General features: G+C 45.1%; 1 protein-coding gene across 1 annotated transcript in view; it reads left to right on the top strand.

The window, feature by feature from the left end:
* The window catches only part of FER1L6 (fer-1 like family member 6), a 120965-nt gene that overhangs the window by 74060 nt on the left and 22215 nt on the right, over positions 1 to 24690 (top strand). Inside the window, exons 24-34 of the mRNA XM_043601705.1 lie at positions 749 to 929; positions 3491 to 3717; positions 5394 to 5516; positions 6734 to 6773; positions 7957 to 8069; positions 9334 to 9465; positions 10368 to 10493; positions 14629 to 14756; positions 18831 to 19001; positions 21434 to 21594; positions 23388 to 23530. Coding sequence (XP_043457640.1) covers positions 749 to 929; positions 3491 to 3717; positions 5394 to 5516; positions 6734 to 6773; positions 7957 to 8069; positions 9334 to 9465; positions 10368 to 10493; positions 14629 to 14756; positions 18831 to 19001; positions 21434 to 21594; positions 23388 to 23530 — 1545 coding nt within the window. The remainder of the gene's footprint in view (positions 1 to 748; positions 930 to 3490; positions 3718 to 5393; positions 5517 to 6733; positions 6774 to 7956; positions 8070 to 9333; positions 9466 to 10367; positions 10494 to 14628; positions 14757 to 18830; positions 19002 to 21433; positions 21595 to 23387; positions 23531 to 24690) is intronic.

The raw sequence follows: 24690 nt of genomic DNA on the forward strand, positions 1-24690 counted from the left end.
TGGCCTAGAAGCTTCCTGAATGAGACTTATTTTAGCGGTTGGATTTTAAAAAAATCATTTGTGCGTAGCGTATCAGTGGCTTACATGCAAACTTCTGTTTCTAAAGTGACGTTTTCTGACCCCTGCGCTTCTGTTTATGTCAATATTTCAACACACATTTTTGGGCTCTGATCTGGAACTAACTGTGAAGGTTTGCTTTGTGCGACCCAGTCAGCTCCAACGGATGCGTCTTCTAAATTAGTGGAGACTGGATTTGGGGAATGTGCACGGTGTTCACAAACCTTTCACTGTCAGGCCTCTGGGACCCCCGGGGGGGACACAAGAGGGAGGGTGCTGGCCCGTCACCCTCAGCTCCATTTGTCATGCATCCACTTCTGTCTGTTTTCTTGGGCCTGGGTCAGTGTTCATTTGAGTTGAGAGTTCTGCTGGTAAATAATGACCAAACAGGCTTGAAAACTATTGCCGTAAAGAGTTTGGCAGCCTGTGAATTTTGTAATTTACACCTGGAATGACTTGTTAGTGCCACATCCCTCTTATTATGGGTAATGATTCCCTGGCTTGGAAGGCAATGCTCTAGACTTCTGACTAGCTGCAGGGGTGACCTAGGGGGACAGAATGACAAGGCAGGGACAGAGGGAAGATGGGTGCCTGGCTTGCTTTGGTTCGGTCCCTAAACAGGTCAGCAGGGTACCAGCCGCTGGGCTTAGCCCAAACAGTGTTCCCACTTCACCCTGGCCTCTCCTCCCAGGAGCTGCCTGAGAATGAACTTCTGCACCCGCCCCTCAGCATCTGCGTGGTGGACTGGAGGGCTTTCGGGAGGAGCACCCTGGTGGGCACCTACACCATCAACTGCTTGAAGCAGTTTTTGTGTAAATCCAAGGAGCCCCTGGCCCTCACCTCACAGGTGGACGGAACCCAAGCTGAGCAAGGTAGGAAGTGCCTTCTAGATTTTCTGGAGCTTCACACTCCAAAGCCGTAGTGCCTGCAGGGTTCTGCTATGGGACCCCGCACGAAGAGGATGCCCCACGGTCAAGTCAAGCGGAGCTTTCTGAAGACTTTGCTCCCACAGTGCCCTCAGCTCCTTTAGCTGCCAGATTCCGACTCGAAGAATGACACCAGGGTCAGCTCCTCTAAGAGGGCTTCCACGAATATTACTCCAGCTCCCTCCCGCCTCTGCTCCCTGACATTTTTCTTTGCTTGCTGTTACTTTGATTTGTTCCATTTTGGATCTCAGGGGCAGAGTTGAGTTAACTGCACTTCTCTGTTCATGCTGTGCAGTCATCATTGGTCTGGTCCAAGCTTCTGTTTCTCTGTTTCATACCACTGCCCCCCCTGTGCCTTATTCCACATCCCTTCTCCCAACCCCCTGCCCACCACAGGCCCCACCCTGCCCCTCTTTGTAAAATTCCAGTCCATTTAATCGACGTATATAATATGATGCTATAATCTTCATTTGGTTTCGTACTCTTGTTGCTCAAAGCTATGCTTTAAATCCTATTCCTGTTGCTGCGTGTACATTAGCTTGTTTCCCCCACCTGCTGATCTACCCCACGCTGCTTTTCCATTCCCCTGAGATTGGACCCCTAGGCTACCTCCACCTCCCAACTTCCACAAATGATGCTGTTGTGAATAGCGAGTGCTGCCCAAGGGAGGATCCTGCGGGGGATTTTCTTTGGAATATACATCCAGGAGGGAGATTACAGACTCACAGGGAGTGTGCAGATGTAATTCCACCAAGTACTGCTAGAGGGCGCTCTAGAGAGCTGTGCTGGTCTACACCAGTCTACATTGCTACCATTCTGCAGCTGGAGTACCATTTTCTTCTTCCCCAGTGCCACCTGCCGTTATCCAAATTTCTGAGTTTTTGTTTTGGTTTGGTTTGGTTTTTGCCCCTCTGCTGGGTATAAAGTAGTATCTCATTTTGATTTTAGCCTGATTGCCTCTGATTACTACTGAATTTTACTCATCTCTTCACATGCTTTTGCCGTCTTGATCTCCCTCCTGTGACGTGCGTGCTCACATCCCTGGCTCGTGTTTTATGTGTTTTAAAAAACATTTGATTTTTTTTGTATATTCTAGATGTTAACATCCTGTCGATTATATCTTCTCCTAGTCTGATAACTGCTAACCTGCCTGTGGTCTCCATCTTTGAACAGAAATTCTTAATTTTAATGTAATCCTATCCATCTGAATTTTTAACTTTATGTCTTGCTCTTTCAGAATTTTGTTAGAAAGTGCTTTCTTAATTCTTGGTCACAAAAATGTTGTTTTGTATTTTTTTCTATTAGTGTTATGTTTTTAACTTTCACATTAGATCTTCAGTTATTTGTGTTTGTATATGGTTTAAGATAGGGATCCTGCTACATTTCCCCCCATAGGAACATCATCCCCCCACCCCCACCCCCCCAAGAGTATCCTGACTTTCCCCATTGTTTTGTGGTGTCAGCTTTTTCATGAATCAAGTAGCCATATATCCCTAGTCTATTTTTGAGCTTTCTATTCTGTCCCACTGATCTTTCCAACTCTGTGCCCAGCACAGAGTAGATGCCCATTAAGTGTTTGTGGAATTGCATCTGCATTGAAAAGTTAGCAACTGGGGAAGAGAAACTCTGAAGGCCACGCAGCCATGGAGGATCCCAGCTGGGAAATATTTCTAAGTACTGGATTCTGCGACACAAAATGGAGACAAGAGGACCCTTGGCAAGAAAGGACAGTGTTATGACCTTTGTATTGGATTGATAGTCCAGTTAAAAATCTCACAAAGCCCAGGAACCTACCCCTATGTCTTGACAAGCACATGTTCTCATGTGCCCAGAGTCAAGCTTGCAGTTAGGAGTTCACAGACCTCTGGAGCCTCCAAAGTTCCTTAGAGTTAACTGGCACTGGGAAAAAAACAATCCGTACAGAGGGTCTGTGTCCTAAACCTTGATAAGTATTTTCCTTACGACCACAGTTATTTAAAATTAGTCTGAAGGATCAATAGTAAGTACAGCCATAATTGATTCCTGATGCCTTACATCATGATCTCACTTATCCCCCAGTGAGATGGGTTGGGTTTTTTCATCTTTTCTTTTTCATTTTTATTTAAATTTTTGAGAGAGAGAGAGAGAGAGAGAGAGAGACAGAGTGAGAGTAGGGGAGGGGCAGAGAGAGAGGGAGGCACAGAATCGGAAGCAGGCTCCAGGCTCTGCGTTGTTAGCACAGAGCCTGATGTGGGACTTGAACTCACAAACCCGTGAGATCATGACCTGAGCCGAAGTCAGATGCTTAACTGACTGAGCCACCTAGGTGCCCCAGGTTTTTTGTTTGTTTGTTTGTTTTTTGTTTTTTGTTTTACTGTCATCTTATAAATAAGGAAAATGAGATTCAGAGATGTTACGAACTTGCCATATTTGAATCTAGATCTGTTTGATTCCCAGGAATGGGTCTCCCAGAAATGGCCACCCTGTTTAGCAGCCCAGTTTCCTGACCTGATGTATTTCCATTTCAGCTGCTTCAGATTCGCTAGTAGCCGCTGAGCCCTCTGGATCCCTGAGCTCCTCCCAGGAGCCGCCAACAGATCAGATCTATGTGGATGTTGAGCCTCCTCCCACCGTGGTACCTGACTCTGCCCAGATTCAACCAACCAGCATGGTTGACATCCCTGACTCATCTCCTATGCTTGAGCCTGAACCCAAACCTGCAGACGAGGAGCCACCAAAAGATGGCAAAGCTAAGGTCAGAATATAACCCCTCCTCATATTTACAAGGCTTTGCACCAGAGGCTTGATCGAATCCTCCCACCTGCCAGCTGTGTGACCAGGAGCAAGTAACTTCGTGTTTCTGAGCCTCAGTTTCCTCATCCGCAAAATGAGTATACTGATACCTACTTCACAGCATTGCTGTAGAGTCAGAGAAGTCAGTGTATATGAAATTCAAGTGCTAGTCAACCGTGGCAGTCGCATTTAGTTGAACAGAAACTGCTCTCAATTCATTAGCATGGAAAGACAATAGTTTCCTTCCTTATCTAGGCCTATTCCGCAAATATTTAGAACCTACTTTGTACAAGGACAAGTAAGACCAGAAAAAAAAAAAAGCTAAAGTCTCTGGAATCTAAAGAGAAATGAGACTCCTCATCCTCAGCTGAGTTTCTGGAAAGCAAGATTAAGAAATACACAAAGAGCCATAAAACAAGAATGTGATGAATCTTTCTAAGTCCTAAGTTTGAGTGCAAAATCCGGGTGCATCAACCAAATGAAGAAGGCAATGGTTTTTTTTTTTAAGTTTTTAACATTTATTTAATTTTTGAGAGAGAGAGACAGACAGACAGAGTGTGAGTAGGGGAGGGACTCAGAGAGAGAGGGAGACACAGAATCCAAAGCAGGCTCCAGGCTCTGAGCTGTCAGCACAGAGCCTGATGCGGGGCTCAAACCCATGAACCTTGAGATCATGACCTGAGCTAACGTCAGACACTTAACTGACTAAGTCACCCAGGATCCCCAAGAAGGAGGCAGTTTTAAGAAAGCTGAGGGATTGCCTGCCCAGCAAATGGTAAAGGCTAAAATGAAAAGCAGAGTAAGACAGATTCATGGATAGTTGCTCAGGCTGTTCCTATCTTACCTATGTTCATTGTGACCCTCCAGGGCACCTCAAGGGGTTCTCTGTACCCCACCAGCATTGCACCTGCCACTTTATGTTGGAATCCCCAGTTTAAGTGTGTGTTGCCACCATAAACGTGTGGGCCCTGCCAGGTCACAGATAATTTTTAAAAAAATCCTTGTTCCTCCTGTACTCGATAAAGTGCCTGGCACATTGAAGGTACTCAAGAGATGTCTGAGAGCAAACAGATGATGAGTATGTGATGAGTCTGTCGTAGGACCACTGTCTTCTCCCCAAATGCCTCCTTTCTGCTGTTTACGTATCGTTGTCTCTCCTACACTGCCTTACTTATGTTGTTGGTATCGCTGATTTGCACCCATTCGAATTAGAAATCATGCTACAGGGAAATTGTCTACATGATGTCACTTAATCCTCACAACAGTGAAGGAAGCAGGTATGAATGTCCCCTAGTTGAGGACACTGAGAATCTGAAAATTTATATTAACTGCTCGGCAGCTAACGCTTTTTCTGCCATAGCACACTATTAAGATCCCCAAATGTGGGGATGGTTTCTCACTCCCCTTGGGTTCCCAGAGCCAAGCACAATATCTCACATGTCTGTGTTTAAGTAATAATAAATGTTTGCCGAATAAATGAGTGAATGGATGGGTGGGTGATGAAAGGGTCATTTACCGAAGTGGTACAGAGAGCTTCAGCCACAAAATCCGCCCATGCCTCCATCTGTTCTGTTCTTCAGGAAACCAGCCAGCCAGCCACCAGGCCTCACTAATAATCCATCCCTCATTCCTTGCCAGAATGTCAGGAAACCTACCCGAAGGTCAACCAAAAGGAGAAGGAGGACCATAGCGGATGAATCTGCTGAAAACGTCATTGACTGGTGGTCCAAATATTATGCCTCCCTGAAGAAAGCACAGAAGGTAGGGTCTCCCCTGGCTGTGACAGTCAAGGGATTTGATAAGAAAACACAGCACCCTCCACCCCCCTCAATTCCACATTATCCCCTTTTAGATTCCGCTATAGGTAGGGCCTTCTCAGGTGTGATTCTGTTCATTGAGGAAAGCTTCAAAGCCTAGAAGGACCAGGGATCCCGAATTGCAAAGTCTTCACCCTCTGGCCGGGGCTGACCTTCGGATGCAGGCTCTGTTGTCAATGCTGGAAGGATGTTCAGTCTGGCATAGCATCTGGAGATCTTCCCCGACGTCAGACTCATAAAGATCCAGCCACAAGCAAGGGGGTCTCTAGATAGATGGGCATAGCGATGGGGGCTTCAGGTGCATCTGGAGATACCCAGATCAGAGGGCCCCCCAGTCTCCAGCAGGATTCTAACGTCATATGGGAAGCTATCAAGAAGAGGCAGAGGACCTGGCGTTAGTGAATGGGAATAATCAGCAGGTTGCCAAAGCAGGGCCTCGTGCACATGGAACAAGAAAGGGATTGAGTTGTAAAGCAGGAGAACCACTGGAAAGTGGGTCAAGAGATTCAAGGGAAAGCCCAGTGGCTGAATTTGGTAAAACTTCTCATCCTCGAGTCAACAAGGAAAGGAAAATTAGTCCTATGTATCATCACATTCGATTGAATAGAAACTCTTCTGATTCTTGCATTTGGAAAGCCCGTAGTGCCTTCAACTAGGACCTCCCATGAATACTGATGTATAGTTAAATAAACAAACCAAATGGTGGTCCCTGCCTCCCAACTCCCTCCTGCTGCTGCAGGGCACGCGCCCACCTCTAGGGAGGGCTCGGCCCTCTCCCCTTGCTCTGCTAACCTCCCCGACCCCTGGGACAACCCCACGGCCTGGCATGACAGCAGGTAAGATCCATGGTGCAGACTGGGTGATATTCCAGAGAGGTAGAAAAATAGGGGGAGAGAGGTAGTAGCTGAGAAGGGGCTGGGCACAGAAGACAAGGAAGTGTGCAGCCTGCTGGCTCTTTTCTTGGACACGGGGGCACCTCTTCCGTAGGGCCGGCCATCTCGCTGCAGTCAGGTTCCAGGTCTGTCAGCGAGACTTCACTTGGGGACAGTTTGCATAGTCTTTTAGGATGGCGTCTCTGAGAAGGCAGAGGGGCTGTTTGCAGTCAGGATCCACACATGAGGCATGGCAGTGTCATAATCTTATCTCCTTCTTCTCTCGAAGGAGAAGGAGAGCAACCCCACGGAGAAAAGAGGCAATGCAGGTAAGGTGCTGTCCTGCAGGTATGTGAGTGTGGAATCTCTCACTGGGGAGAGAAAATTTCTAAAAGGAAGCAGTGAGAAGCATGGTAGGTCTCTGCTCCCTCGTTTCCCCAGTGAGTAACGATCTCTGTATAAAGAACAATACTGTATAAAGGTCACGTAGCTAATTTGAGCTGGACTGGGACCAGGTCCCAGGGCTCCTGAACTCAGTTCAGTGCTGGAACCGCCCCTCTGGCTCCTGTCTTGATGTAGAAACAGCAGGGCAAAAGCAGGAGGAAGCTGGCGTGACGCGCCAGCACCGGTGTGGTCAGCTTTCATAGAGGCGACCTGGATTGTAGGTTCCCAACCCAGTTTACGAGGATCGGGTAGATCTGGCTTGGTAGAAATTCGGATGAAAGAGGCCGGGATTTGAAATGACCTACAAGGGTAGGCCTTGGCCTAAAATCAATAGTGACAGCAAGTGGCCGGTGCTGTTTCAGGTGAGCTTGAGAGAAATAGGAAAACCAGAACCAGGCTCACTCGGTTCCTTGGACCACTCCTAATTGGCAGATTTAATCCCAAGACCAGCCTCATGACATTAGCAATAGTATCTTCACTTTGCAGATGATGAACCAGAGGTTCAAAGAGGTTGAGGAGCCCGCTCAAGTTTACATGGCTGGAAAATAGCAGAGCCAGGGGTCTGCTTCAGGCGGTCTTTTCCTTAGAGACTGCTCCTGGAAGATTCCTGAGTAATCTCTCTAACTACATTTGTGACTTGCTGCAAGACCCTTAGCATATCGAGCCTCAGGTTGCTGAACTAGTTGAATCTCAAGTCCCTAAGCAGATCTAAGAGCAAATACAACTAAAAGCTTTGGAGTCTGTCCAACTTGGGTCTGTTCTTAGCTAGTTGGATGACTGGGCAGCTTACTTACTTCCCTCTCTGTGCCTAGTTTAATGAATTCCTACATATACCAGGACAGGCCAGCACATTGCCTGGCCCCGGGGGGGGGGGGGGGGGGGGGATGTGATGTCATTGCATTGCTATGTGAGTGACATCTCCTCCCAATCCTGCAGCGAAATGTTGCTATTTCTTTTTGGAAACAAAAGTCATGACATACATGCCAGAACAAAGGGAAAGAGGGAGTTTGACTTTGTTCCTTCTCAACAGCCCTGAGAAGCCTAACAATTTCCATTAAATACCCACAGGGGTGAAACCAGACGAGGTGGTGGTAAATATAGAAGATGGGCCAAAGAAGAAGAAAGACAAAATGCTCAAGAAGAAACTCAAAGAAGAAATCCCCAACCTGGCGGTCTTGCAAGTGTGTGGACACAGCCCTCTTGGCCATGGATGGGGTGGGAGGCTCTGGAGGCGGGTTCTGTTATTGCGTCAGTCAACCCTAGTAATGCCTTTGTCTGAACTAACTTCCTTTGTCTTCATTACAATCACGGATGCAGAGAAATGAACCTTAACAAGCATGCAAGCCCAAACAATGGAGCTTGCTGATTTTCTGTTTTCTATGTCCTCATATTAAGAAGGGGCATAACTTATATTGGTTAACTTGGATCCAGCAAGATAATTTGCAGTGGATGAGTTCCCCTCGGCTCAGCTCTCAGAGATGGACATTATCATGCTCAAAATATGATCAAAATAGCAGGACTTTTAACTCTCCCTACAGTCAGCTCTGTCAGACCAATCTTAACATTAGTCAGAGGCTATTAGCTAGAGGCATATTTATGGATATGAAAATTGGGAGTATTGAGGCTCCTGGTTGGCTCAGTCAGTTAAGCATCCAGCTCTTGATTTTGGCTCAGGTCATGATCTCATGGTTCTTGGGGTCGAGCCCTGAATTGGACTCTTCACTGACAGCATAGAGCCTGCTTGGGATTCTCTCTCTCTCCCTCTTTCTCTGCTTTCCCCCTGCTCATGTGCGTGTACACTCTCTCCCTCTTTATCTCAAAATACATAAGTAAACTTTAAAAAAAAAAGAAAAAAAATTGGGAGTATGAAAATTACATATAACAAATTTGGATAAGTAATTTTGATAGGAAATTTGACTATGTGATTCAATTATATTACCAAACCTAAAACTCAACTTGATTTTGCATTTCTAAAGTGTATATACATAACTTCACACTTGAAAAATCCATGACTGTATGTATGGTAACAAAAACAAATATTCTGTCACCTTATGTGTAAAGAATTAGGTGCTTAATGAACATTTACTGATTTGAATGTCTTCAGAATATTAGTCTATGTCCAACAACCAAATGACATCAATTCACTATAAAAAAGTTTCTCATATTTATAGCCATATACATTTTTTTTTAATTTTGGTGTAGCCACACTTGTTGGAACTTCAAAGTTTATCCAAAAGGTTTTATAAATTTCAGAGTGGTAGCTAGTTCTAGGAGTGCTGACTCAATCATATTCCTTATCTTGCTAACAATAAATTAACAGTGGGCTTCTTAGATTTTTCCAGTGGGTGTATATCAAGGCTGGTTTTGGAGAATCTTGGCACTTCTCATTTAATCAGTCCTGGGCCTTCCTTCCTCTGATCTCACTCTTCTCCCTTCTCCCTAAAGATATATGATAGTGACCTTGAGAGTGAATTCAACCATTTTGAAGACTGGGTGAAAACCTTTGAACTGTTCAGAGGCAAATCTACAGAGGATGACCATGGCCTCGATGGGGACCGGGTCATAGGGAAGTTTAAGGCAAGTTCCAAAGTTAACTCTTTTATTTGGGTCTCCTGTCTGTAAAATGTCAGATACGACTCAGTTCTGTTAATGAGACTGCGGTATGGGAAGTGTGTAAGAAGATCCCTTAGTCTGTGCACAAGACCCTTTCTAGAACTCAATAAGGCTTAGCCCTGTCTTTTGAGATATTTGGTTTGTGGCCAGGGAAGTGAGTTGGAACTCAATCTGATGGGATATAAGGAGATAGAGCTGTTACCTAAAAGGATCACTGAATTTTATTTTGCTTCTTCCACCCCTGACCTACCCAATATATGATCTATACAGATCTACCAATTGGATAATTAAACCATCAAACAACACTAGCCCTTCATTCTAGCCGACTCCTAGTGGCAGTACCACAAAGCAGGGGTCGGCACTTACTCTGAACTGCGGTGTGCTGGGCCATGTGACACAGGGCAGCACGTTGGAAATAGTGTAGGTACCGCACTTCACCACTTCTCAATCTCATAATCCTAGCTAGCTTCCTGATCTTGTACTTGACCTCCCTGAGCCTCAGTGGTGGCATCTGAAAATAGGAAATACTGCAGTCAGGCTTGAAGGAGGTGGTGGGAGAAAGTATCAGCTCAGCGCCCCTTTGTATAAGGTACTCGGCATCCTATCTGATGCTCCTGTTTATGTTCCTCACCTGACAATGTGAGGGGGGTGTCACTGCACCAATACCGATTCCCTGATGTCCCGTGAAGAAGCTCAGATACAAGCAGGTTACGTGAGTTGCCTGAGGACACCCAGAGGCAAGGGTAATGCCAGCCCAGGTCATGCTGGGTCCCAGGCGATGCTCATTTTCCCAGCACTATGCCCTCGATGGCTTTTGATGGCCACATGACCGTCTTGTTTCACTGAGTCATGCTTTGTGGTTCCAGGGCTCCTTCTGCATCTACAAGAGCCCCACGGATTCCAGCATCGAGGACTGTGGGCAGCTGAGAATCCAGCAAGGGGTTCCTCCCAACCACCCGGTCAAAGTCCTGATCAGGGTGTACATTGTCGCGGTAAGCCACCCTTGTTTACTCTGAGGGACTGTCTTAATCTGCTCCAGCTGCCGTAACAAAATAGCACAGACTGGGTAACTTAAACAACAGACATTTATTTCCTCATGGATCTGGAGGCTGGAAGTCCATGATCAAGGTGCCATAAGAGTTGGTTTCTGATAAGGTGTCCCTTCCTGGCTCGTAAATGGCCACCTCCTTACTGTGTCCTCACATGGCTTTTCTTCTGTGCACATGTACACACACACACACACACACATGCACACACAGCAAGGGTGAGTGAGTGAGCAAGAGAGTGAGAGAGAGAGAGACAGACAGACAGGGAAGGGGAGACCTGGTATCTCTTCCTCTTCTTATAAGGGCACTAGTCCTGTTGGATTTGGGCACCACCCTTATGACCTCATAGATCCTTAATTAGCTCCCTAAAGGCCCTATCTCCAAATACAGTCACATTAAGGGTTAGGGCTTCAACACAGCATTTTGAGAACACACACTGCAAACCATAACAGGGGTATGAAGTTTGGTTGATAACATGCACATTTGCTGGCTTTTCACTTACGGAAGATACTTCCTGGGCAGGTAAGACAGCTCTGCGTGGCTTCATTTGCTCTCTGTGGTTGCCTGATAGCTGGAGAGAAAACCAAATTAAGGCTGGAACAGGAAGCTCACAGGCAAGAGAGCAGAACCAGGGCTGACCAGGGCAGCCGTCACTGCGAAGTCCTCCCCCGTGGCGATGCCTCTCCACTGTTGCAGTGAGAAATTTCATTCCAAGTGTACTTCCAAGAAAAATATTGCTTCTGCTCTAGGCTTCTTGCTTTCTGATAATGAGAGCACTACACTTTTTTTTCTTTTTGTAAGTTTTTGTTTAAATTCCAGTTAGTTAACATACAGTGTAATACTGTTTCAGGTGTACAATTTGGTGATTCAACACTTCCATACATCACGCGGTGCTCATCAGGACAAGTGCCCTCCTTAATCCCCATCCCCTGTTTCCCCCGTCCCCCGACCCGCCTCCCCTCTGGCAACCAGCAGTTTCGTCTCTGCAGTTAAGAGTCTGTTTCTTGGTGGAGAGCACTACACTTTGATTATGAAACTTTTTGACCTGATTGCCTGGAAGCTTGGGGCCAGATCTAATGTTCAATCAAAGCAAATCTCTGCTGAGCCTTTGTGGCTCATGTATTTGTTTTCATCTCCTGCCCTTGGAGTTGATTTTCATAATCTTATTTGATTGCAGTAGTCTTATTTTATACCAAGTCCTTGCTTAAATTGCCTACACCCTTTTTTAGAAACATAAATGAAGCATAAAACAAAGATAAATTATTTGCTAATACTCAGGGAAAATGAAAATGTTGCCTTTCCATGATGCGGTCTCCATGTGTCCTCTGCAGCACCATGTGTCTGGCATGTTCTAATCATCAAGGATGTGGTGATCAAAACAAAACAAAACAAAACAAAACAAAACAAAACAACAGGGTCTCTGCCCTCAAGGAAGTGACAATCTAGTTGGAAATATTAGAAGTACTTATAAAGAATCATTGGCAGTTCTGGGTCATCTATATTAAACACCCACCCATAGGATAGTTTAGACTGCCTTTTCAACATTTTGTTCAGGAGGTCACTCATGGCATGGGAGAGATCATTAATATGCATTCCTCAGGAAACAGACCCTGTGTTCAAATAACTTTGAGAAATAGTGCACATAATAATTTTTCCCTTTCTCAACCCCTGAGATGCACAAAGCCCATTAGCACATTCAAGGTATGAGAGAATTCCAGAAGGAAAGAAGCCTATTTATTGAATATTTAGCAGCATTTCCTAAACTTCTTGCCCCACACCTTTATTCCCCCCTCTGCAGAAAATCCCACAGAACTATGGTTCTTTGGAGCATATTTTGGGGAATCCAGAAATAGAGGGTAGGAACAGTAGGAAGGAGAGGGAGAAATATCTTGGACCACAGAGATTGGAGAGGATTATTATTTATTTTCTCATTCGGCAAATATCCACAGCACGCATTTCATGTGTCTGGTATCCTATAGACAAAAGCCAGGAGTACGGATGAGGCTCCTGCTTAGGAAGCAGCATGGGGGTGGGAGGGTGTGGGCTGGAACTGGAGGATGGGCGGGGCTTGGACAAATGGAGAGTAAGTTGGTGGTGGCCCTGGTTGCAGAAAAGAGAGATTCCCTGCAATTAGGGACAGTCAGTGAGTTTCACTGGCAGTGCTAGTAACAGTGATTATGTGATTTGCTCTCTCACGCTAAGATTTAATCAACGAACTAAATAATAAGTTAATTTCGTTTAATAAAACATCCAAAAATGTAAAAAATAATACGACTTAAAAGTTACATCGAAAAAGAAATCAAATCTCCTCACCTCTGCAATTCTATGCCCAGAAATAACTTACTTTTCTTATGAATATGTAAACACATCCAGATCCATAGTTGACCTTTGAACAACATAGTGGTGAGGGGTGTCAACCCCTCTTAGTGGAAAATCTATGTATAACTTTTGACCCCCCCCAAACTTACCTCCTAATAGCCCACTGTTGACCGGAAGCCTTCCTGATTACATAGACAGTCAATTAACATGTATTGTGTATATCATTTGTATTATATACTGTATTTTTACAGTAAAAGTAGGTTAAGTGTCTCACTCTTGATTTCAGCTCAGGTCGTGGTCTCACAGTTCGTGAGTTCGAGCCCCGCGTCGGGCTCTGTGCTGACAGTGTGGAGCCTGCTTGGGATTCTCTCACTCCCTCTCTCTCTGCCCTACCCCACTCGTGCTGTCTCTCTCTCAAAATAAACAAATAAACATTTTAAAAAAATCATAAGGAATAGAAAATACATTTACAGTATTATGCTGTATTTATTGAAAAAAAAAACCTATGTGTAAGTGGACCTGCACAGTTTAAACCCATGTTTTTAAGAATCAACTGTAATTATACTAGTCTATAGCTACATCCAAGTATTTACTTAACAGAGTCTTGCTTCATGCATTACATACTAATCTCTCTCTTCTTTTTTTAAGTATCACCTGGATATTTTCCAGATCAGTACATACAGGTGTTCCTCTTTTTTGTAGTAGCCACCTAGTGTTTTCTTGAATTAATGTAGTATCCATTTATTCATCCTTTCAACAAATCCTAAGACCCTGTTCTAGGTCCTGGAGATAATATAATGAATGCGATAGACCGTGCTCTTGCTCTGATGGAGATTACATACCAGCCAGGGGTGGTGTGGGGATGAAGACAGCATAAAAAATCAACAGAGGAACGGATAAATGAGATGAATGTCGGAGATAACTGCCACGTAAAGAATTAAAATTCGGTGATGTGACGAGAGCAAATGAGGAAAGGGGTGTTTTAGATTGAGTTTCTCCCTAAGTAATTGACACACAGGTTGTTTACAAATGTGGCTCTTAAACAGTGCCCAAATGAACATCCTGGAAAATAGAGCTTTGTGTGCTTATACATTCCATCTGTAGGCCAGAGTCCTAAAAATAGGATCGTTTCTCACTCAGCTCTCATCTCTGCAGAATTTCTCCATGTTATCACTCCTCTCCAGCCCCCTCGCCGGGTCTTCCCTTACAAAGCATTTCCCTGTGGTGAATTTAGGCCCAGCTTGTCTGGAAGCAGACCTCACTCTGAGAAACAGACCATTACTCACCTGGCCAGTGCTAAATGCAGGCCTGATGGAGTCATGGATTCAGAGCCCATCAGTTGTGGGGTGAGCCTTTAGGTGCCCCCTTCCCCATGATTTTATGGATAGATGCCCAAGATCACGTAAGACATGGGATCAGAACTCAAAGTCATGCCTCCTGGCTCCTGTCCAACATGGTGCTCGTTACTCTGTCAAGTGCTACTTTCCACTGGGGAGATGACTCTAGGGAAAGTTCGACTTGAGAAAAGCTGATAAGTTTTCTTTCAGCGGCAGAATGGAGAGGCTAAAGCGGTGGTTCTTAACCTTGGCTGCACACTAGAATCATCTAGAGAGCTTCTAAAAGTCCCAAAGCTCAAGGCCGATTAAATTAGAATCTGCAGATGGAATGCGGGCATCCATATTTTTTAAAACTCCCAGGTGATCTGAGTGTGCAGACAATGTTGAGAACCACTGGGCCACAGGGTTCTCTTTCTCCTCTCCAGGCATTTAATCTCAGCCCAGCTGATCCGGACGGCAAAGCAGATCCCTACATTGTGATCAAGCTTGGCCAAACAGAAATCAAAGACCGGGACAAATACATCCCCAAACAACTGAACCCAGTATTTGGAAGGTCAGTGGCTATCTGGGTTGTGATGTGCCGCCCTGTGTGCATTTGCTCCTGCTGTGTTTCTGTGGGGGGACTGGTGTGTACGTTGTGTGTCTGAGTGAATGTGGCAAGCTCTTAAGAGCTGACCTCTGCCTTTGGTAACAGCCAATCAAACCTAACCTTAGTGGAGAAGGGCCAGATTCTTTCCTTGGTCCCTTTAGGAATTTGGTTATGCCCATAGTTTTCCAAGAATGGTTTTCCTCGATCTCAAATTTAAGAGGCACCTTGAATGGTCATCAGATTCAGCCTCGTTCCTTTGGACAGAGAGATTTCCTTTTTACAAAAGGCAAGTGCAGCCCAGAAAGGTTTAGAAACTTATTCAAGTTCACACAGCTCATGAGTAGGGGAGAAGGGGCCACACCTTTGGTCTTTTGTCTCCTATCAAAGGGATTTTCCATCCTATAATTTTGCAGCTCGTTTGAAGTGACCCCTGAAGTAAACCAATTGAACTGTGTCCTCTGCTTGTGTTTTGCTTTCCTGCGAAGTGTTACAACAGGCGTTGCATTTGTGCACGTTCAGGTGGATGAGGTGTTCTCCGGTTCACAGCAACCCTACTGCCCCTGTTTGTCTTCTAACAGGAGGCGGCACATGTTTGTGTTCTCTCCTTGGGTTTGTGGACCTGCTACCTATGGAGTCAGGTAGATGTGGGTTACGTTCTGCCACGTATAGGCTGTGTAACTTTATGCAGGAGACTTAACCTCTCTGATCCCAGTTTTTCGATCAAACACTAATAATGACACTTGACTCCCAGTGACCTTCAAATGATTAAACATACAGCACGTTGTCCCCACTAGCACATAGTTGATACTCAGAACACATTTGCTTCCTTCCTCTCCCCCGTGCTAATCATTTTAGCAATGGATTCGTCCTAACTTTATTCAGTTTCTCTTTTTCTTGCATAAATAACAAGGAGCGTGAGATGAACTCTCCATCAGCCTCATTTAGGTTCATTTACACTTTGGTAATCACAGTGGGCCCTCTGACATTTGATCAGAACCAACCTCTTAACACTTTATTGCTCTGGAGGAAATGAAGCAATAAATGATCTTGCCTGTTCCCATTAATGAGAATGAGTAAAACAGTGGTGCCAGGGAAACTTGCCCTTGCTTCCCTGATGCAGAGATGACCTTTATTATTGTCTTCCTTTTCTGTAACTAGCACTTCCTTTCCCAGGTCCTTTGTAGTCACTTTTTATTAGCTACCTCAGTGCCATGAATTAGACTCGTTTCATGACCCCCGTTTATGGCTGTGGTAAACCAAAGAAGAGGATGATGGAATATTCCCTCCAGCCTCTGGCACGGTGGTACCTCTTCTGGAAGCCCTCCATGCATAGATGTTTTTTTGGACGCGTTTCTCATTGTTACTCAGGGACAGAATTTGCTGGCTCAGTCCTGCGTGTTCCAGCAGGCAAAGTAGAGGGCCCCTGTGCCTGACCTGGGGTCTGGGGAATCCCTCTTTGCGACCTCACTGAATGAGGATGTCACAGGCTCCACCCCGTGATGCCCCCGGCACCTTGCCTGCTTTCCTTTCCTTCATAGTCTCTGACATACCTTGATATGCTTCTGTGTTTTTTGGCTGTCGCCTATCTCCCCACAAGAGGGTAAGCTCCATGTGAGCAGGGACTTGGTCTAGTCTGTTCAATGCTGCATCCCTAGGACCTACAACAGAGCAGATAAATGCTCAGCAAGTATTTGTAGAAAGAATGCATAAATGGATGAACAGATGGATGGACAAACCTTCAGTTTCCAGTCAGATTTAATGGGCCCTGCTACTCTGCATCATCCTGAGGTGGTGCATGTCCACAGACTTTGGCATTTCCTCATTTTCTTAACTCACAGTGCCTGGCACACAGTGAGTGCATAATAAACGTCAAATGAACAAATGAATACATAAAAGAATGGATGAATGGGACATCTTTCCTCTGAAGCTTAGAGGTACTGAAATGTTTCAATAAGGCCCCATTTTTACCCATTTCATGATGCTTTCCCTCTCTCTTTCTTTTTTTTTTTTAAGTCATTTCTATACCCAACGTGGGTCTCAAACTCACAACCCTGAGATCAAGAGTCGCATGCTCCTCTGACTGAGCCAGCCAGGTGTCCCAAGGCCTCCTCATTTCTCAACCGCCGTTATATTTAGAGGTAGTATCTCATTGGCACACAAGTTGATATAAGCCTAGCTTTTCCCCCAGTGACTGGAAGTCCAACCATGGTGAGCTATTTTGGGTAGCTCTTTTAATGACACTCCAGTGAAAAGTCAGGAGAGGTTAATCTATGAACACTCCACTTGGGAAGACGGACCAAAGCAACTGGGTCTTCTGTCATGGTTGCCAGGGTAGTTAAGCACTTAACAAGTCTTCCTTGCTGGTAGCAGCTGTGTGACAGCCAGCCCCAGAGATAGTGGCTGGAGACTTCCTTGTGAGACACGTCCAGAATATCAAGTATAGTTGGGAATCGGCATCTTGGAGCCCCAGGCAATGCTGTGCCTTCCAGTGGAAGACACGTGGGTTTCTTCCCCGCACAGCCCTATCTCTAGACCTGCCGAGTCTGTTACAGTCAGTGGAGCTGTGGTGTTTTTGCTTCTTTCTCTCAGGAGAGGGTTAATTGGCTCAGGGCTGTGCTGGGATTGCAGTGGCTGCCACAGTGGAGGGTGAGAGCCAGGGCTAAGTGGGTCTGACCGCAAGGCAGCAGCCCAGACAGGCCTGCGGACGTGGAAGGAAGTAACGGGGCCTTCCGTTCTCCCTTCCTCCCCTTCTCCTCTTGGCCCCTCGCTCACAGACCAGCCCACCCCACCTGTCCCAGGGCAGCCAGAGTTAGAAACAGCTGGAGAACACTGGTGCGCCCTTGACTGTGCTTTCGAGAAGACACTTCGCCAAATCCACTCAAAACGTATTTCTTAATTATCTCCTCTAATGCTCAGCAGCATGGATAACACATTGTCCCAGGAAACCCCACAGCACTGTTTTTCCTTTCAGCACCTTGCATTGGTGTGGCATCAGGGAATGAGCTTAGAGCTAGGGGGTCAGGGAGCTGGCACTGATCCTAGTTTGACCTGATTAATGGTCAGGGGCAGGCAAGTCACTTATGTTCTCTGGGTTTCAATTTCCTTATCTGTAAAGTGAAGAGGTTGGATATGCTGGTCCCTGAGATCCCTTCCAGTTCAGAGGAACATTCAATTGTGTGCTCTCTGCAGGAAAAGCAAGGGCTTCAGCAGTGCAGCTGAAGGAGGCAGGTCTCTGTTGTCGAGGGGCTCAGAATTTTCCAGAGATGGCTTTGTAGTCCTGCAATTCTGTTTTTGGGATTTTCCATCTTCCGAGGGGTTTTCATTTAAAACAAACTCAGCTGACGTTCCCTGACAAAGGAACAATGAAGGGGAAAGGGAATGGCAATGATTGGGGACCAGTTGAATACCTGGACGCTAAATGTGTGGTTTGTGTGAACAATATCACATGTAACGACCATGCTATATTGCAAAGAAGACATATTGATCCCCGCTTACACATAAGGAGGCTGAGAGGGATGAAATAACTTTCCCAAAGTTTTAAACCTGACAAGTTGCAGATTCAAATCCAGAATTAGAAGTTAGGGGACACCTGGGTGGCTCAGTCGTTTGAACTTCTAACTCTTGATCTCCATTCGGGTCTTGATCTGAGGTTTGTGAGTTCAAGCCCCACATTGGGCTCCCCGCTGGGCATGGAGCCTACTTTAGAAAAAAAAAAAGAAAAAAAAACCATTGGAAGCCAGTTCTGTTCAAGAGCAAACCCTCCAGATTTCTCACACCCATCTTGCCGTCACCCTGGATGATTGCAGGGTGCAGCCCATGGAAGGGGAGACTATGGGCTACTGGAAACTGACCACAGAATTGGAAATTGATCGAATCTCAATGAAACGCTAAACCAAATAAATACCTGCTAAGTATTCGTTGAGTTGCTGAGTGTTGAGCAAGTTCGTGAGAACCACAGGCTAGCTAAAAGCAGGGCTGGCAGACGCTCCCTGTGTTGCCAGATGCTGTTGACTCCTAATGCCTTTACTTGGACCACAGGTCATTTGAGATCCAGGCCACGTTCCCGAAGGAGTCCCTGCTCTCCATCCTCATCTACGACCATGACATGATCGGGACAGACGACCTCATTGGCGAGACCCGGATCGACCTGGAGAACCGCTTCTACAGCAGACACCGAGCTATCTGTGGCTTGCAGAGCCAGTATGAGATGTAGGTTCTTCCTTCGGGGAGCTGGGAGGTGGGGGCGTGGGGGGGGCACTGTTGGTGTTCAGCAGCCGTGCCTCACACCGGCCTGCTCTGGGAAGGCCAGCTGGAATGTGCCAGAGGGGTTCCATGTCAGCAGGGCTGGTTGGGGAAATCGTTCACTGAACTCCAGGGTTGGGGCTGGGGAGGCAGTGCTGATTCAGAACCCAGGGCAGGGTCTTCAAGAGTCAAGAGCTGAATTATACACGTTCACTCAACTGGCCGGGCCCAGTGGGCAGACTTTCCTGGTGAAGACTGACATTAGGAGAATTATTAGCAGAATACCAATACCCAAATCCCAGTTAATTATAATGAACTCTCCTGAGTGCTTGGGACATGGCAGACACTACACCTCATTCAGTTCTCTCAAGCCCGTGAGGTGCTATCCCTGCCTTACAAAGAGGGAGGAGTGGACCCAGCTCTCACTCTTTACAATGATTTTGAATTCTGCTTCATTTCAAAGTATAGACTATCAGCTCTATATTTCCTTAAGTGTGTTTTATCTGATATCTCCAGAAAAAATAAAAATCTTACGAATGTCAGCCAGGAAAATATAAAAACATTCATTAGATGTCCGTGGTGTAATTTTAGAAATAGTTTTCTTGAATGTAAAATAACATGTACTCGCAGAAAATCGAGGAAATACAGAAAAGTACAAAGTTATGCTCAGACTATTCCACCCAGACATAACTTATATAAAAAAAAAGGCTGCAATATTTCCTTTCCGGATTTTTCCTATGCCATTTCCCCCCAAAGTTGGCCTCATACCATCTATCCATGTCATTTTGTAAGCTGCTTGTTGTCACCTACTCTTGTGAGCGTTAGTGACACTAATTTAGTGTCATTAAGTATTTTTTGAAATCATTATTTCGATAGCCTAGAAATCCAGGTCAGTTTTGGGGACTCTGGTGAATGTATAACACCCCCCTCCGCCCCCGCCCCCGCCCCGGGGTGTTTACACATCCAAAGTACCTGAGAAGGTGCCGTTCAGAGAATGGTTGGCTCTTCTCGCTCTGAAGTCAGGGGAGGAAGCCACAGGCCAGTGTGGTGTCTCTTCTGTTCAGAAGAATTTCCTGATGGCAGAACTAACAGAGAGCAGGGTAGTTTAGTCAAGGGAGTTACAACCTTCGTTTGGTACATTTTTAAAAATAGGGGCGCCTGGGTGGCTCAGTCAGTTGAGCATCTGACTCTTGATTTCGGCTCAGGTCATGAGCTCATGATTTGTGGGTTGGAGTTCCACATGGGGCTCCGTGCTGGCAGCATGGAGCCTGCTTAGGATTCTTTCTCTCCCTCTCTCTGCCCCTTCCCCACTCATGCCTGTGCTCTCTTTCTCAGAAGAAATAAACTTAACACAAATAGATGAGAGCCCCCCCCCCAAGAGCACCCCCAAACAAAACCAAACAAGAGCACCTGTTTCTGGGGAGGCCTGTGTATGTATGGCTCTGGGCATGGCTTGGATGAAGTTTTCAGGATCCTCATGCCTCTAGCACAATGTAGGAAAACCGCTTTATAGTTATGTTTTGATTGATTTAAATACTTAAGTTTCATTCTGATGGATCCTGTGTCCCAATGAGCAGAGAAGTCAAGCTCGTCTTGGTCGTGGCTCATAAGGAGCATTTCATTGCGAGTTAATATTTTTTAACCAAACAGCTGGTGTTTAAGGGAAGAAGGGGTTGGGAAGATTGAGAAACTGACCACCAGGAAAATCCCTGATTAGAGAAACAGCACATCTAGACTCGCTATACCTGTGACATGAGCCTCCACCAGGATTTTGGTGGGGGAAGAGGGGGAGAAAGGAGCAAAGAAATTGAAGGGATGAGCTAGGCTTTCCTCTTAGAAGAAGTAGTCAAATGGCACTTCCACAAGGGACAGGACAAAAGCAGAACTGCATGCCAAGAAACCCATAGGGACAGAGAGCAGATGGCTGGCTGCCAATGGCTGAGGAGAGGCAGGGATTAAGGAACAACCACTTAGTGGGTACAGGTGTTCTTTTGGGGTGATGAAAAGTTTTTGAAACTGGACAGCGGTTGCACAACATTACGAATGTACTGATGCCACTGAGTTGCTCAATTTTATGTTATGTGAATTTCCCCTCAATTTTTTTAAGGTACATTGCTAAAACAAAAACAAAAACAAAAACAAAAACAAAAACTACCTTAGTGGACTTTTATGTCAAGCTACTCAGAAGTCCTGCCTTTCATACGAGCATGCAGATGCTGAGGTACTGACCACCAAAGAGAGAAAACAAAACAAAACACATTAGCCCCAAGTGTATGGAGCGGCAAGAAATCGGAAGAAACTATGGATCCCACTTCGGTGGTCCTTTTATTGGATACCTTGAGGGTATCCTCCCAGGGGAAGGCAGGCCTCACCCTATCCATCCTTCCTCCTCTTTTCAGAGAAGGATACAATGCCTGGAGAGACACCTCCAAACCCACCGAGATCCTCACGAAGCTCTGCAAAGACAATAAACTGGATGGACCCTACTTTCGCCCTGGGAAAATACAGATAGGAAACCAGGTCTTTTCTGGAAAAACAGTCTTCACAGAGGAGGACACTGGTAACTCCCACAGTGTAGTCTGCTGATGTTGCTTTTCTTTTAAAAAGCCTGCTCCGGTGGTATTTCTGGCTGGGGACTGCAGTCATCTATTGTAAAGTAATTCATGCCGGTGGTAGAAAATCACTCCTAACCCTCAAATTCAGAAATAAGCATGCTGCATGCTGGTGTTATGACAATTCTCCTTTGTTCCTCGAACTGTTATTTATAATATTCCCTCTTAAGGCTGTGTGCTTTATTTACATTGTGTCCATTTTTTTTTTTTGGACAATGCTACCATGAACTTCCTCATACATATTTTTGCACACTGCTGATATTTTTATAGCACGTATCACCTAAATAGGAGTGTTGCGTTGGAAGGTTAGGCAGTAACCTCAAAATAAATATTATATAAGGTAAGTCATTGGACACGATCCAAATTACCCTCACACATATTATACCAGCAACTCTCTTATTTCGCTACCAAGAAGCAGATTTTCCGTATAACATACTGGGACATACCAGGAAGATCCCAGGGAGGCTTTCTTAAACTTTGGACGAGAAAAGAAAAGCCACGTTTACTTTAACGACGCAGAACAATTCTTGTAATGCCGTTCCAGTCCATTTGATGCAAATCCGCAGGTGCCAGGCTTCATACCTGCAAAACCTAGGTTCAGAGCGTCCGATGCAGAGAACCCAATTAAGGACGTATTTCCGGATCTTTTCACACTGTTATGTTGATCCCCACCACTTTGATGCCAACATTGCTTTTCACCTTGTTATTTTGACTTCAGAAACCTCTTGAAGGTTTTTGCAGGCAGAGTACTTGACATTTGAGTAGTGTGTTAATAACAGATTAATGAATTTTTGTTGAGAAAAATATTTTTTCACAATATACTCTATTAAAGCCAATTTCGTTCCTTGGTCCATATTCTACATTTCACGATGAAACCATGTTTTTTGCCCGCCAGAAATCTGAAAGGATGTTCATCAAATCTGTACTCGGCTGATTAAACTTTATGACAAAAGATTTAGTTCATTGCTTATGTGTTCATTCCCATCAACTTTTACTGATTGTAATTACTGCTGTTATGAGATCTGCCTGTGTGTGTGGCCTTTTTCTAAAACCAAGCTCAACTTCCAGATGTCAAGTTAGGCCATTCTGAACTTTATCAAAACAATTTGATTTTTTTCCAACAATTTTTGTGTTATTTTTGTAAGTACTTTTTCTACCAGTAGTTTTTATTACATATTGCCTTCTTTGATAAGATGACAGAGCAGAGAACCTTTCCTATGAGCAGGTGTGTTGCTAGAAAGGAGCAACAATGAGGAAAGACAAGACCTCCATGAACACATATTGTGTGATTTCACCACCTTGTTCAGGGTCACCCTGATTCACCAGGCCCTCTCACACTACGGCATTAGCAAACAGTCTTAAATCTCCAGGAAATATACCCTTTCCAGTGTCTTGAAGCCAAGCTTGTAGTTCATAGACTCTAGAGAAATCTGATTCAAGGGGCAAATGGAGCCCCAGACTCTGAGACCTTGACTGCTCTCTGGTCTTCTTCTCAACCCATCTCACTTCCCATTCTCTAAACCTCCTGTCTCTTTCCCTTCCCTTCCCTTCACTCCACCCCTACCTCTTTCCATTCTCTTTTTGTCCTTGTTCTCTTTTGCTCTTTTGCTCTCTCCCTGTGCCTCAATATATTTATTTAACCTTTAAGGAAGAGTTTAAAAGTGCACCCGACAGCCCATCACTGTTCCATTACAAGCACTTATAGCTGACAACTGTCTTTATTTCTTTTTCTTCCATGCAGATGAGACGGTGGAGTCTTACGAGCACCTGGCCCTCAGGGTTTTACATTCTTGGGAGGATATACCAGAGGTTGGGTGTAGGCTGGTTCCTGAGCACATAGAAACTCGGCCGCTGTACCACAAGGATAAGCCAGGAATGGAGCAGGTATTGGCCAAGGCAGTTCTGGCCCCAACTGGAGTGTTCACCCCCAAGGAATAGGGCTTCATCCCTAAAAGTTAATCTTATGTGCCCTATCATAATGGTTCTCAACCAGGGACAATTTTGCCTCCCTGCCCTAAACATTTAGCAATGTCTGGAAATATTGTTGGTTGTCTCATGTGGGTGGGGGTACTATTGGCATCTAGTGGGTAGAGGTCAGAGATGCAACTAGACATCCCATGGTGCACGGACGGCCTTCTGCAACAAAGAATTATTCAGCCCAAAATGTCAATAATGTTGAGGGTGAGAAGTTCTGCCCTAAAGCCAGAGTTGGATTTAGTGCTTTTTGCTTTTTTAATGGATTTGAGTTATCAAACTCTGGAAAGAATGCTGATATTTGAGAAGCCAAAAGACCTTGTCCAGAATCTATCAGTAACTTCACAGTTCACTAGTTTTCCCAGAGAAGCAATAGCTGGTGGCTTATTTTGAAGAACTGGCAAGAGGAAGTGTGTGGAAAAAATAACCAGAGATCTGGGTTATGAGTGAGAAGGGAAGAGAAGATCAACTTTATTAAGAGCCTTCTTAATATGTACTTATTAATCATAGGTACATAATTAATATGTACTTATGTACTAAGCCCTTTACATAAAATCTCACCTAATTAGGATGACCATAGAATTGTTTATCCAAATGATGACCATTTTCAGAGTGAAAGAGGCCACCAGGGACACCACCAGGATTTTCCTGGACAAGTAGGGGCATGTGGACCACCTTACTCTTACTCCTTAATGCAGCCTCATGATGTACTTATTATGATACTTACTTTTAAGATGAAGACATTGAGGTTCAGAGAGTTTAAGTAACTTGCTCAAAGTGAATCGGCAGCTAAGTAGTAGAACTGGGGTTTTACCCAGGCAGTTTGAGTTATAGTCCTGTCCCAGCCCTGGACTCACTCACTGTGTCACTTGGTCAAAACATACAAGCTTGACTCTAATGGAGCAGGAACACCCACACTGCTATTTCAGTGGTGTTGGGGTGTAGCACTAGTGACAGCACGTGTGGGAGAGTGCCTTGAAAAGATAAGCTCTTATCACATGTAGAAGCCTATGATCGATTCCTGAAATTTACTACCAGATATTTAAAATCTTTTGGTTACTGGTATCTTT

Source organism: Prionailurus bengalensis, chromosome F2 (assembly GCF_016509475.1).
Source record: "Prionailurus bengalensis isolate Pbe53 chromosome F2, Fcat_Pben_1.1_paternal_pri, whole genome shotgun sequence".
In the NCBI taxonomy this organism is placed as follows: Eukaryota; Metazoa; Chordata; class Mammalia; order Carnivora; family Felidae; genus Prionailurus; species Prionailurus bengalensis.